Raw genomic sequence first — 13,965 nt, 5'->3', positions numbered from 1 at the left:
CTTTGATTTTGAAGGCTGTAAAGCGCCCAACTGAAAGGTGAGGTGCTGTTCCTTGAGCTTTTGCATTGAGCTTCATTGAAATACTGCAGCAGGCCAAGGATAGAGATGTCAACGTGAGAGTATTCAAGGCGGAGAATTACATTGCCAAACCGCTGGAAGCTCTGGGTCACGCTTAGGAACTGAGCAGAGGAGTTCTGCAAAGCTGCCACCAAATCTGCTTTCGGTCTCGCCTAGAAGTGGGGACTTTGACGGGTGTAGTCGGTAAGATGCTGGCCCTTCACCTCTGACATCTGGATTTTAATCCAGCCTAAACTGTGGCTCAGTGATAGCACTGTCGCCGCTAGTCAGAAGGTTGTGGGCTCACATCTCATTCCAGAGACTTGAGCATAAAACCTAGGCTGATACTGTTGGAGGTGGCATCAAGCTGAGCCCCTGTCTACCCCTCTTAGGTGTGAGGAGGGCAAAAAGCAGGGGAGTTCTCCCTGATGACCCCCCCACAATATTTATCCCTCCACCAACATTACTAAAAGAATGAATTGAGTAGTTATCTCATTGCTGTTTGTGGGAGCTTGCTGCGTGAAAATTGGCTGCTACATTTCCTACATTGCCACAGTGACTGAACTAAAAAAAACTTCATTGGCTGTTGTGAGGTTGCAAAAGGTGCTATAGAAATAAAAGTTATTTCTTTCTGTTAGGCTGAAGGATGAGCTGGAAGGGTCATGTGACTATGAAGTCAGTCTAATTCCTCATGGACTGACAGTAGAAAACTGCCCTTAGAGCAGCACCCACTTGGCAATCTGGTTCAGAGAAGGCCATAGAATGGCTATTGTGAGAAATGTCTCATAGGCCTAGTGGGGTTGTTCTGCAGGGCTTTGGGTTAAGGCAGAGTAAAGGTGAGTCTGCATGTAACTGTAGTTCCCTTGACCTGGGAGTGTGGTAATGGGTGTATCAAGTGTTCGAGCGCTCAGCGCTCCCTTTGAACATGTCACCCAATCACTGTTTGCGAATAATCATTGTGTGCAATGTAATCATTGCCCAACGAATGGAACGTTCTTTGAACCATATAAATTTCTTCATTGTGACCACTTGCTAACATGGAATCTGACACTCCATTTCACAATGTGCTCCGTTTTCCTCTGATAGACAAGGCAGCTGTATAATGTAGTTTGCAGGATTACATTTGAGATTCTCCATCAATGCTCCTTGCTTGTATCCATTTGCTATGTGCCGTTCTAAGGCTGGGAAAGAAAAGCAATCAGCTGCTCACACCCACCCTCTTAGTGCTGCTCTAGATGCAGCTTGCTAAGAGATACATGTGACCAGAGCAAAGTGGCTTGATCTTCACTGTTCCAGACCATCCATTTTTTAACCATGGTAATTACACCTGTTTACAAAGGCACTGTGTAACTATGGTATCCACTTTTGGCTGCCTCCTATTGCTATGCTGCTGATAATGGGGAAAACCAATTAGCCTGCTTGGAGACTGAATGAGAGGCAAGGAAAGAGTGTGTTGGCTAGAGCTAAGAAACTAAGAGGTGTCATTACATTGCCAAGCCTATCCTATAGGCTGCCAAGTAGTGGAAAAGATGTAGAGGAACAAATATACAAGGAAATTACAGAGAAATGCAAGAATTATATAGTTATAATGGAAGATTTTTACTATTCCAGTCTGGATTAGGATAATTAGAGTGTACAGAGTAGAGATGGGCAAAAATTCCTTATGTGTTCAGGAGAATTTTCAATATTAGTATGTTTCCAGTCCAGCAAGAAAGGAGGCATTGCTGGACCTGGTTCTTGGGAATGAATGGCCAAGTGGATCAGATGTCTGCAGGGGAACATTTAGGGGACAGTGATCATTGCATCGTACAACTTAGATTGGCTATGAAAATGGCAAGGAGCAATCCAGAGCAAGAGTGATTAATTGGATGAGAGCAAACTTTAGTGGGGTGAGAACGAATCTGGCCCAGATAAATTGGAATCAAAGGTTGGAAGGCAAAACTGTAACTGAGCAGTGGGCTGCCTTTAAAGAGGAGATATTTAAGGTATAGACAAGAAGCATTTCCACAAGAGGGAAAAGTAGGGCAAACAAACCCAGAGCTCCCTAGATGATACGAGAGTAAGACGAAGCAGATAAAAGGTGCATATGACAGATGTCAGGTGGATAACACAATTGAGAATTAGGCTCAGTATAGAATGTTCAGAGGGGTATTGAAAAACAAAAAAGATGAGAAAAAAGAGAGTATGAGAAGAGACTGGCAGCTAACATAAAAGGGAATCCAAAAGTCTTCTGTAGGCATTGGTAAAAGGAGGAGTGGGACCGATTATGGATGCAAAAGCTGATTTACGCATGAAGGGGAAGGGCATGGCTGAGGTAATAAATGAATACTTTGTATTTGTCTTTACCAAGGAAGATGCTGCTGTCCAGGTCATGGTGAAAGAGGACGTAGTTGATCCACTTGATCAGTTTAAAATTGACAAGGTGGAAGTATTAGATAGGCTGTCTGTACTTAAAAGTTGATAAGTCACCAGGACCAGATGAGATGCACCCAAGAATACTGAGGGATGTGTCAAAATTGCAGAGACACTGGCCAGAATCTTCCAGTCTTCCTTAGATATAGGGTGGTATCAGAGGACTGGAGAATTGCAAATGCTACACCCTTGCTCAAAAAAAGGCTGTAAAGATCAGCCCAGCAACTTCAGGTTGGATGTCAGTTTAACCTTGGTGTTGGAGAAACTTTTAGAAATGATAATTCGGGACAAAATTAACCTGCATTTGCCCGAGTGACTATTAATTAAGCAAAACCTACATAGACTTGATCAGGAGTGTAAACATTTTAAGTGTTTAACAAACTTGCTTGAGTTTTTTGATGAGGAAACGGAGAGGGTAATACAGTTGACGTGGTGTACATGGGGTTCCAAAAGGCATTTGATGAAGTGCCACACCGCACATTTGTGAGCAAAATTATAGATCATGGATTAAAAGGAGCAGTAGCTGCACTGGTATGAATTTGGCTGAGTGACAGGAAACAAAGAGTAGTGGTAAATGGTTGTTTTTTGGACTGGAGTAAGGTTTGTAGTGGGGTTCCCCAAAGGTCAGTGTTTAGGACATTTGCTTTTCTTGTTCTGTATCAACAACTTAGACTTTGCTGTACAGGGTACAATTTTAATATTTGTTGTTGACGAGCAACTTGAAAGTAATATGCACTGTGAGGTGGACAAATGGTAGATAAAACTTAATGCGGAGATGTGTGAAGTGATTCATTTTGGCAGGAAGAGTGAGGAGAGGCAAGATAAAATAAAGGACACAATTCTAAAGGAGATGCAGGAACAGAGGGACCTGCATGTATATGTGCATAATTCATTGAAAGTGGCAGGACAGGTTAGGAAAGTGGTTTAAAAAGTATACAGTATCCTGGGCTTTATAAATTGGGGCACAGGGTACAAAAGCAAGCAAGTTATCAAAAACCTGTACAAAACACTGGGTTGGCCTCAGCTGTAATATTGTGTCCCGTTCTGGGCTCCACACTTCAGGAAAAATGTGAAGGCGTTCGAGGGTGTGTAGAAAAGATTCACAAGAATGGTTCCAGGAATGAAGAACTTAAGTTACGAAGATAGATTGGAGAAATTGGGGCTGTTTTCCTTGGAGAAGAGAAGGTTGAGAGGAGATTTGATAGAGGTATTCAAAATTGTGAGGGGTCTGCACAGAGTCGATAGGGAGAAACTATTTCCATTGGTGGAAGGATCCAGAACCAGAGGACACTGGTTTTAGGTGATTGGCAAAAGAAGCAATGGAGACGCAAACAATATTTTTACACAAGGACTGGTTATGATTTGGAATGCACTCCTTGAAAGCGTGATAGAGGTAGATTCAATCATGGCTTTCGAAAGGCAGTTGGATCATTATCTGAAGAGGAAAATTTGCAAGCTTATTGGGGGGGGGAAAAGGGGACTGGGTGAATTGCTCTTGCAGAGAGCTAGCACAGACCCTATGGGCCGAATGGTTGTCTCCTGTGCTGTAACCATTCTAATGATTCTAATAAAAACATCACAACACCTCAAACATTTTTAAAACTTTGAAGATTGCTAGTGTCACCGTGTGCTGTGCTAGTAGGCCCTCCACATACTGAGTGCCAATCGCAGCTGAGATGCCAAGTGTAAAACAAGGGCTTTGCTTCAGGGGTTTGGATAAATTTGAAGGCATTTAGTCATTCCACATTCGACATACTGGTAAAAGTCTGGGTACCGTTTGGCCCTTCGGAAGGGAATCTTGCTGGGTTCAGAGATCCACAAAAGAACAGAAAGCACTGTATTTAAAAAAAAACCTCTTCCTCAAAAAAATGTATTGGCATTTCCCAATATTCCGTAAGGTTTTGTAAATTGGATTGGGAATCACATTTGTCACCTTTTTCATAGTTGACTTGTTCTCTTGCAGTATCTTGTATCGTTGCCAACTGGGACAGAATTGAGCAAGTTAAAGCCAGCGTCTGACCAACAGATGGCAAAATTGGCAAATGGTGTGTCATCTCCAGCTGCCAAACCCACGCCAACACTTATTAAAGTAAGCAAATCTTGGAAAATATTTGTACAGTAGGATGACGTGGCAATGTTTCCCATCTTAACAAACTGTGGTCCGAATTCTAGAATTGTGAAGTCGACCAGACGCTGACTGTTATTTACATGAAATTGTGTGGTCCAAAATCTTTGTTTACTTGTTTATTTCCTTGCCAACTTTTTCTCCCCTCCCCCTTCCCTGCCCCGCCCTGTCCTGTCGGGAGTTGACTCCTTGCTAGGATATGGTTTTCTGAGCATTAGTCAGTCTTCTCTGCCAAGTGGTCATTTATTTTTGTGAAACCTTTTCTTGTCAGTAATGTTGGCGAGCTATTCATTCACAGGAGGTTATGTTGATCCTGCTCGATCCAAACCCCTCATAATCTCACATCTGGTGACTGGATGGTAGTGGGCACCCTGGCAGTATTGTTCCCCCCTCTCACCCAGCAGTAAGTCGTGGCTGGTTGAAAGAGACCAACTCCCCAGGCAGTGGGATGGAACCCGAAATCCCCCGATCTTTATGGCTCTGCTGCCTTGTGAATAAGGTCACTCAACTATCTAGTGAAAGCTCCATCCAGTTATTCTAACAAATCTGTTTGAGCTGCCCCTTGGTAAGTCACTCACCATTCAGTTTCCAGAAAACTGGATTAACTAGTTGGTAAGATGTTACTTTCTAAAGTATTAATTTTCAGCCTGGTGGATTGTGGAAAAAACCTTGCTGAGTCTTGATTACTGGGAGCATTGGTTTTTAAGATTTATTTCAAGCCAGTCGGTAGATAATGGTTTTGCATTTTCAAATTATTAATTACATAATATAATCTCATTTTAGCAGAAACTGTGACAATCTCTCCTGACACCGGCAGAAATTTTTGACGGTGTTTTTTCACCCAATCCGCTACCTTCAACATTCACTCCCTCCCATCACCGACGGACAGTGGCAGCAGTGTGTACCATCTGCAAGATGCACTGCAACAACTCACCAAGCCGCACTTCGACAACACCTTCCAAACCCGTGACCTCTACCACCCAGAAGGTGAAGAGCAGCAGACACACAGGAACACCACCACCTGCAAGTTCCCCTCCAAATCTCACACCATCCTGACTTTGGAAATATATCGCCCACTGTGGCTGGGTCAAAATCCTGGAACTCCCTCCCTAACAGCACTGTGAGTGTACCTGCACCACACGGACTGCAGCGGTTCAAGAAGGCAGCTCACCACCACCTTCTCAAGGGCAATTAGAGATGGGCAATGAATGCTGGCCCAGCCAGCGACGCCCACATCCCATGAATGAATTTTTAAAACTTGTTATGGACCCAGAAGCTCACTGGTTGTGAAGGTCTCCAGTCGATAGTACCTCCCCGCCTACAGAAACTGCATCTCTGTGGAGTTTGAGCCAAGCAGCCTTCAGCCATTCATTGATCAGGGTCACTCGTTAACAATGACCACGTGGACAGGCTATACCAGAGGTGCTCAGTATTGCTGGCACTGTCAGCACCTTGAGGACAGGTGAAAATTGGCAGAGAGAGAGAGAGAGAGAGAGAGAGAGAGGGGAACAATGTAGATAATTCCAAAGTGATGGGGTAGAAATGTACTCACGAGGAATGTTATTTCTTTAGCCTGATGCACTCGTACCACAGCCTTTTCCATCAGTCACAAACTCCACCCTGTACATCTACAAACTTGACTGTTCTGCTTTTGTCATTTTGTATTGAGAGGGTTAATCCACATTAATACACGTTTTGTTAAGCTGTAATACCAGCAGAATGATTCGATGGGAAGTTTTAATCTGGGAGAGCTGTTGGGCATGCCCCCTTTCTATCTTACAATCTAATTCTAGGTTTGGGGTGCAACAGGGAAGTGTTTGTCACAGGGCTTCCCAAACTATAGGCTATAACCCCCCAGTGGGGCTGCTGTGGAGCTCAGACTGATTTCCTACAGCTGAAAAGCCCCTTTAAATCCTCATTTTATTTGTTGGTGGGCGCGGCCTAATGGACTATTGTCTGAGGGCCGAATGCCGCTGTGAATAGGCGTTTTTTTTTTGTAGAAACCCTGCCTTTTCATCAACTTCCTCAGCACTCAACTCCTGTTTCTCCCCCTGCTCAGCAATTAAAGCCACCTCCATACCATTCACCCTGCCTCCCCCACCACCCCCAAATTTTCACTCTGGGGGTCTCAAAGCCTGAGGCATTAAAATGGGCCCACACCAGGAAAACATTTCGGAAGCGCTGGACTGGTTTGTTATTTAAAAGCAGTATCTTGATTCTATCAGTTGTACTGTATAAATCACACTTCCCCCCCCCCTTGAGCATTCAAGGTGAACTCAGATTATATTTCATGCTGCTCCCCACTTGCAGCAAAGCCAGCCCAAGACAGCACGTGACAAGAACCAGCGGAGCAAGAAACTGAAGGAGCCAAAATCCCGAGTGAAGAAGCTGAAATACCACCAGTACGTCCCACCAGACCAGAAACTCGACAAGGCCACACTGCCCCTGGACACGGCCTATTCCAAACTACTCCAGCAGCAGCAGCTCTTCCTTCAGCTCCAGATACTGTGCCAGCAACAGCAGCACTACAACTATCAGACCATCCTCCCTGCACCTCCAAAGTAAGAGCCCAGCCTGTCTGTGGTGCCTTTGCGCTGGAGTTTTTAATGTAGCAATTTATTGGCTTGGAGATTGCTGATATCAGTTGTGTTCTGGTGTACCTCTGAGCCAATGCAGCACATAATGTGATTTTGAGCCATAGATGACAGTGAGGGCCCAGGTTTAGTTCTTGGTCTGTGCTGAATTAACTGATCTTGACCAAGGCAACAATTGAGCCTCATTGCTGTTGCCCTAAGCAGGGAGAGAGAGAGAGAGTCAGGCTCCCTGCTTCTGATTGCTGAACTGTTGCCCCTGCTGGAGTGTGTGCGCATAAGTGTGTGGAATGAGGACAGGGCTGGGCCCTGTTGCAGGACTCTGCACAGTCCACTAGCATGGCAACACTTCCTGGGTGACACATGGTGAATGACAGAGGGAGAGGAACTGGAGGGTTGCCAGCTCAAAGGCAAATGAGCCAGCGACTGTCTGAGAGAGGTGGTGAGGACAGGTGGTGGTGGGAGGTGTTGGATTGGTGGGGGTAGGAAAATGGAACTGTAGATTTAACCTCTTCCTTCTCCTCCACAGTTTGCAAATGTTGTTGCAGTTACTGCTGGTCTCAGTGTCAGACTTGAAGTTCCACTTTCACAAGTGTGAGTGACCAGTGAGAACACTTTGGTTGGTTCCCTCGGCTACAAAGGATAGCCAAGCCCACGCATTTCCTTTACTTCGATATGCAGCTTCTGCACTGCCTGGCCTTTCCCCATAGTGGTTGTGTTTTGTGCTTGCTGTATTTGATACAGGTCACTATGTAAAACTGTGATGGCTGGTGGAATAATGTGGTGGAATACCTGGGACCTCATTTGTATCCAATTTCTTAAAACGAGGTCCCTTCTTTCTGTGCCCTTTTGTAAAAATACAAGACGCTTTTGTGAGCTTTTATAATTCTCCCTGCCACCCTGCCACTGACTTATCTACTTTATTTCTCTCTCTCGGTGCTGAGGTTTGGCATCACAGTCCTGAAAACCCACCAGCGCACCACCCAATGTGCCATTTATCAAGTGTATGCCCAAATTGTGAATGATCGTAGCTTATCTGACCTAGCAGTACGTTTGCTGAGCTGATGTTTTGGAAAGCAGCAGTTTCATAGTGGTTTCTGTAGAAGTGCTGTTAGGGTTGTATGAAGAAGAGAGAGAGGAGGCTCATGTGGAAAATAGACCAGTTGGGCTTAATGGCCTGTTTCTGCGAAATAAATTTCTGCTCAGTTTACATCCGTTGTCAGCTCCATTGTTGCTGTGTGACTGCACGTGGCAATGGTTGCCTGTCCATTAAAGGCTGCCTTTTCATTTTGCTTTCAGACCCAATTGTGACCAACAAACAAAGAGCAGTACTGCCTCAGTAAGGACACTGACTAACAGCATGCCGTCATCGGGCTCGGGTGGACTCACCCGGCAGAACAGCTGCACACCCACCATCAAATCACTGACAACACTGCCCTTCAACCTCGATGATCTGAAGGTCAGTTGCATTCTACCTCCTTTGTGCTCCAAGACCTGCCTTGTCTTTCTGGTCTGTCATTCGGTATGTTATAGAGTGATCCGACAAGTATGCTGAGTGTAGAGCTTTTCACCCCTAGCCCCTCGCTGTCCCTGCCCTACCACCCCTCACCTGGAGGTGGTGATTCACACTGGGATGCTGTACTGTCAGGGCTGGTGACTCTACAGTATCTTATCTGAATAATCCCTCCTGTGAGAGCAGAGGTAATAAGGCTACTTAACTGAGAGATGGAGCATCACCACTCCAGGAAGGCACACTTTCTAACTGGGATCACTGAAGAGATGGCCAACTTGATGCACACTGGAGATTGAGCCTGTAACTTCCTGGTCTGCCTGGTTTACTATCGCAAAACTGTGCATTCACCCAGTGAACTATTGAAGGAACTTCAGTGATTATCTAATGAAAGCTGTAATGATTTTTTTAATGTGGACTTAAGATGAGAGAAAGTTTAACAAAAAATGCTGGGAAAACTCAGCAGGCCTGACAGCATCTGTGGAGAGAGAGACACAGATAACATTTCGAGTCCGTATGACTCCTCTTCAGATCTGAAGAGTCGTACAGACTTGAAATGTTATCTCTGTCTCTCTCTCTCCACAGATACCGTCAGACCTGCTGAGTTTTTCCAGCATTTTTTGTTTTCATTTCAGATTTCCAGTATCCGCGGTTTTTTTTGCCTTTATGATAAAATTGAACTACCGTCTGCCCTCCCAGATGGACAGAAAAGATCTCATGGCATTGTTAGACAAAGAGCAGGGGAGTCCTGCCCGGTGTCCTGGCCAATATTTATCCCCCAACCAGCACTTAAAAACAGGTTATCTGGTCATTTATCAAATTGCTGTTTGTGGAAGCACATGTTTCTCTGTGTTTAGAGGCAGACTGAGTAACATTTACAAGCTAAGGGCCAATATAAATCAACAAGTGGATTACCTTAACAACAGGAGGTGAATGAACAGGATGGTAATTTATAGGGAATTGCCATTAACACATAAAACTCCACATGATCTGTAAAGTTACTAAACATGCCAAGTATATCGTCTGCACACGAAGATACAAATTAGGAGCAGGAGTAGGCAGTTTGGCCCCTCGAGCCTGCTCCGCCATTTGATAAGATCATAGCTGATCTGATTGTGGCCTCTACTTTCCTGTCTATCCCCTCAACCCTTTGACTCCCTTGCCAGTCAAGAATCCATCTAACTTGGCCTTAAAAATATTGAATGATCCAGCCTTCGCTGCTCTCTGGGGAAGAGAATTCCACAGACTAAATAACCCTCTGAGAAAAAACTTCTCCTCATCTCTGTCTTAAATGGGAGACCCTTTTTTTTTAAACTGTGTCCCCTAGTTTTCAGTCTCTCCCATAAGGGAAAACATCCTTTCACCATCCAACTTTATAGCCCCCTCAGGCTTTTATATGTTTCAAAAAGATCACCTTTCATTTTTTTCTAAATTCTTAATGGATACAGGCCCAACCTTTCTTCATAAGACAGCCCCTTCGCCCCAGGAATCAGCCGAATGAACATTCTTGCACTGCTTCCAATGTGTTTATATCCTGTCTTAAATAAAGAGACCAAAACTATACACAGTAGTCCAGATGTGGTCTCACCAATGCCCTGTACAACTATAGCAAAACACCCCTACTTATATTCCATTCCCCTTCCAATAAACAACATTATATTTGGCTTCCTAATCACTTGCTGTACCTGCATTCTAATTTTTCCTGATTTATGCACTAGGACAACCAGATCCCTCTGTACTTCAGAGTTCTGCAATCTCTCTATTTAAATAATGTGCTGCTTTTCTAGTCTTCCTGCCAAGGTGGACAAGATCACATTTTCTCACATGATACTCCATCTGCCAAATTTTTGCCCACTCACTTAACCATCCATATCCCCTTGCAGACTCCTTGTGTCCTTCACAACTCATTCTCCTATCTACCTCTGTATCATCAGGAAATTTAGCAACCGTACATTCAGTCCCTTCCTCCAAGTCATTTATGTGGTTGTAAATAATTGAGGTCCCAGCACTGATCTCTGTGGCACTCCACTGGTTACATCTTGTCAACCTGAAAACGACCCATTTATCCCTACTGTCTGTTTCCTGTTAGCTAACCAATCCTTTATCCATGCTAATATGTTAAACTGCCCACCACCCCAGGCTCCATGAGCTCATAATTTGTGGAGCAATCTTTGATGTGGCACCTTGTCAGATGCCTTTTGGAAATCCAAGTACACCACATCTACAGGTCCCCCTTTATCCACATTGCATATTACTTCCTCAAAGAATTCTAATAACTTAGTCAAACACAATTTCCCTTTCTCAAAACCATGTTGACTCTGCCTGATTGCATTAAGATTTTCTAAGTGCCTTGCATCTCAACTTTATTTACTAGCCTTAGCTTCATGTCCCTGGATATCCTTACTTAGCAGTTATCTATCAATCTCAGTCTCTCAAGCTCCAATTTTCCCAGCCTTTTGGGGGGAAACGAGTGAAAGAATTATTTGACCTATTGTGTGAAAAGTGCAGCCCCTCTGTCTCCAGCAATGTAGCTCAAAGGCCTTGAAGCAGAAATGAAAAACATTACAGTGCAAGGGATAATGATGTAACAGCAAGGAGTGACTGATTGCATTTGGTTCTCAATAAAACAGTTTACCTGACAAACTGCTGCCCTGTTTTGTTATAAGCTATTACTCAGTGAGCTATACACCATGCCTGGCTAAAGAAGTGTGCACCTTTTTGTGAGACCTGTGCCTTTGGGCCCCCATCTGTCAGAATGAAACCGTAGGCAGTCTGCAGTCTGATTCCCTGTTTCCTCAGCAGACCTCTGCTCACTGCCATTGGCACCAGTAACTTGGTCCTTGTGGATTCTTAATAAACTTGCACCCTGCCATTTCATGGCATCTTTTAATCAAGTGTAAGCAAAAACTGACCATTTTTTAAAAAAAAAATAGTAGTTTCACTTGGAGATTTTAATCTAGTAAAACGTGTATCTGGCATCACCTGTGTTGCAGCTCACAGGAATGCAGTGGATGGGGTGGAGGTTGCACTTGAAGCCCATTTGAGTCTGAAGAACCCCTGATGTTCAGATCATTAGGTGAAGGCAGGAGAAAGGGAGGGAGTTGTTTCTCCAGATGTAGAATTGTTCACTGAGTGCCAAATGGATTTGAAATACGAGCTATCAGTGACTTACAAATTTAATTTTTCTCATGAATACAAACAGCAGGAATTGCATCAGTGGTAGCCTCTATTTTTGCAATGAGTCATGATATATTTAATGCTCTTTGGATTCAGTCATCTTATGGTTATACACGATTAAATCCTTTCTGTATAAAGCAATGCTTCTGACATCTTCATATTTTAAATGAGATTTTATCTTTATATTGTCCATATGCTTACCATTGTTCATCTCTCAAAATTTTTGCAGAAGTTAACAGCCCTTAGGCCACCTGAGAGATTTAGTGGTTTTGACCCTGGTTGTCGAGCGTACAGGCTGCCTGTCCACCATAACGGGTTGTAAAACTGAATTCAGTAAATCCGGTCGTTTATTCAGGGTTGCCATCAAAAGCCAACAAGTTTGCAATCACCCTTCAAGAAAGGGAACTTGCTGTCTCCACCCAGCCCTGCCTTCATATTGCTTCAGCCTACAGCCTGCTGTAACAACAGAAAAACCACCGACAGTTCATTAGGAGGCCTTGCGGGGCAACTGGGGATGGGCAAGAAATGCAGCCTTGTCCCGTCGGCCACATTTTAATATTGCCTTTATCCCAGACCTTTATTGCTGGATGTTGTGATCCTGCTTCTAGCACTGCCAGTTCTTAAAACAAAAACTCATCTAACCCATGTCAGTATCAATAAGCAGGTTTTAAAGGAGCTTTGAAGTAAGCATTTTATTCTGGGTTGGTGTGGATATTTCTAAACCCACTGCAGGTGGATGCATTTCCACCGGAACTTTTCTTTGAGACCACGCTGCCCTTTTCCAGTTGTTCCAGAAATATCTTCAAATGGATGTTGTTTTTCCTTTTTCCCGAGGGCTATGTCACTCCCTGAATTCCCCAAGACCCTGAAGCCCACTGGTACCTTGCTGCCAGGGCCCCCCTTCCTATGCAAGTTTGTCAGCAGGCAGTTTGAATACAGGAGGCCTTGTCTTCCTATTAGTTTTAATCAGTAGCTCTGGTCCATCTCACCAAGGAGGACATCACAGAAGAGGACCTTCTGGCCATTCTTTGAATACATTATCCAGCAGGGTCTCTGGATGGACTGTATTTGTGGACCCACTAGCAAAGTGATTCAGTCGTAATTTTGAAAAGGAATTTGGGCAAATACTTGAAGGGGGGAGAATTGCAGGATTGTGGAGAAACAGGAACTTGGTTAGTTCTTTTAAAGAGCTTGTGCAGGCATGGTAGCCTGCTTGGACTTCAGCAAGGCTTTTGATAAGATCCCGCATGGTAAGAGCCCATGGCATCCAAGGCAATTTGGCAAATTGGATCCAGAATTGGCTGAGTGGCAGGAAGCAGAGGGTGATGGTCGAGGGGTGTTTTTGTGACTGGGGTTCCACAGGGATCGGTGTTGGGTCCCTTGCTGTTTGTGGAATATATAATATATATACGATTTGGACTTGAATGTAAGAGTGTTGATCAGTAAGTTCGTGGATGGCACAAAAATTGGTGGAATAGTAGATAGTGAGGAGGATAGCCTTAGATTACAGGAGGATATAGACGGGCTGGTCAGATGGGCTGATCAATGGCAAATGGAATTTAATCCGGATAAGTGTGAGGTGATGCACTTGGGCAGCACAAACAAGGCACGGGAATACACAATAAATGGTAGGACCCTGGGAAGTACCGAAGATCAGAGGGACCTTGGTGTACATGTCCACCGGTCCCTTAAGGTAGCAAGACAGGTAGATAAGGTGGTTAAGAAGGCATATGGGATACTTGCCTTTATTAGCCGAGGTATAGAATATAAGAGCAGGGAGGTTATGCTGGAACTGTATAAAATGCTGGTTAGGCCACAGCTGGAGTATTGCGTGCAGTTCTGGAAACCGCATTATAGGAAGGATGTGACTGCACTAGAGGGAGTACAGAGGAGATTTACCAGGATGTTGCCTGGGCTGGAGGGTTTGTTATGAGGAGAGATTGGATAGACTGGGGTTATTTTCCCTGGAGCAGAGGAGTTGAGGGGGGACATGATTGAGGTGTATAAAATTATGAGGGGCATAGATAGGGTAGACAGGAAGGAATTTTTCCCCTTGGTGGAGGGATCAATAACCAGGGGGCATAGATTTAAGG

The 13,965-nt window shown here is 44.3% G+C and overlaps 1 protein-coding gene across 4 annotated transcripts in view; it reads left to right on the top strand.

The window, feature by feature from the left end:
• LOC144669540 (myocardin-related transcription factor A-like) overlaps positions 1–13,965 on the top strand; it is a 144,205-nt gene that overhangs the window by 112,382 nt on the left and 17,858 nt on the right. For all 4 annotated transcript variants that reach the window (XM_078532017.1, XM_078532019.1, XM_078532016.1 and 1 more), the window contains 3 exons: positions 4,433–4,558; positions 6,905–7,155; positions 8,485–8,644. In XM_078532017.1, coding sequence (XP_078388143.1) covers positions 4,433–4,558; positions 6,905–7,155; positions 8,485–8,644 — 537 coding nt within the window. The remainder of the gene's footprint in view (positions 1–4,432; positions 4,559–6,904; positions 7,156–8,484; positions 8,645–13,965) is intronic.

This window comes from Cetorhinus maximus, chromosome 29, assembly GCF_964194155.1.
Source record: "Cetorhinus maximus chromosome 29, sCetMax3.hap1.1, whole genome shotgun sequence".
NCBI classification, from domain to species: Eukaryota; Metazoa; Chordata; class Chondrichthyes; order Lamniformes; family Cetorhinidae; genus Cetorhinus; species Cetorhinus maximus.
The sequence above is the reverse complement of the archived record's forward strand: the minus strand, read 5'-3'. Positions and strand labels throughout refer to the sequence as shown.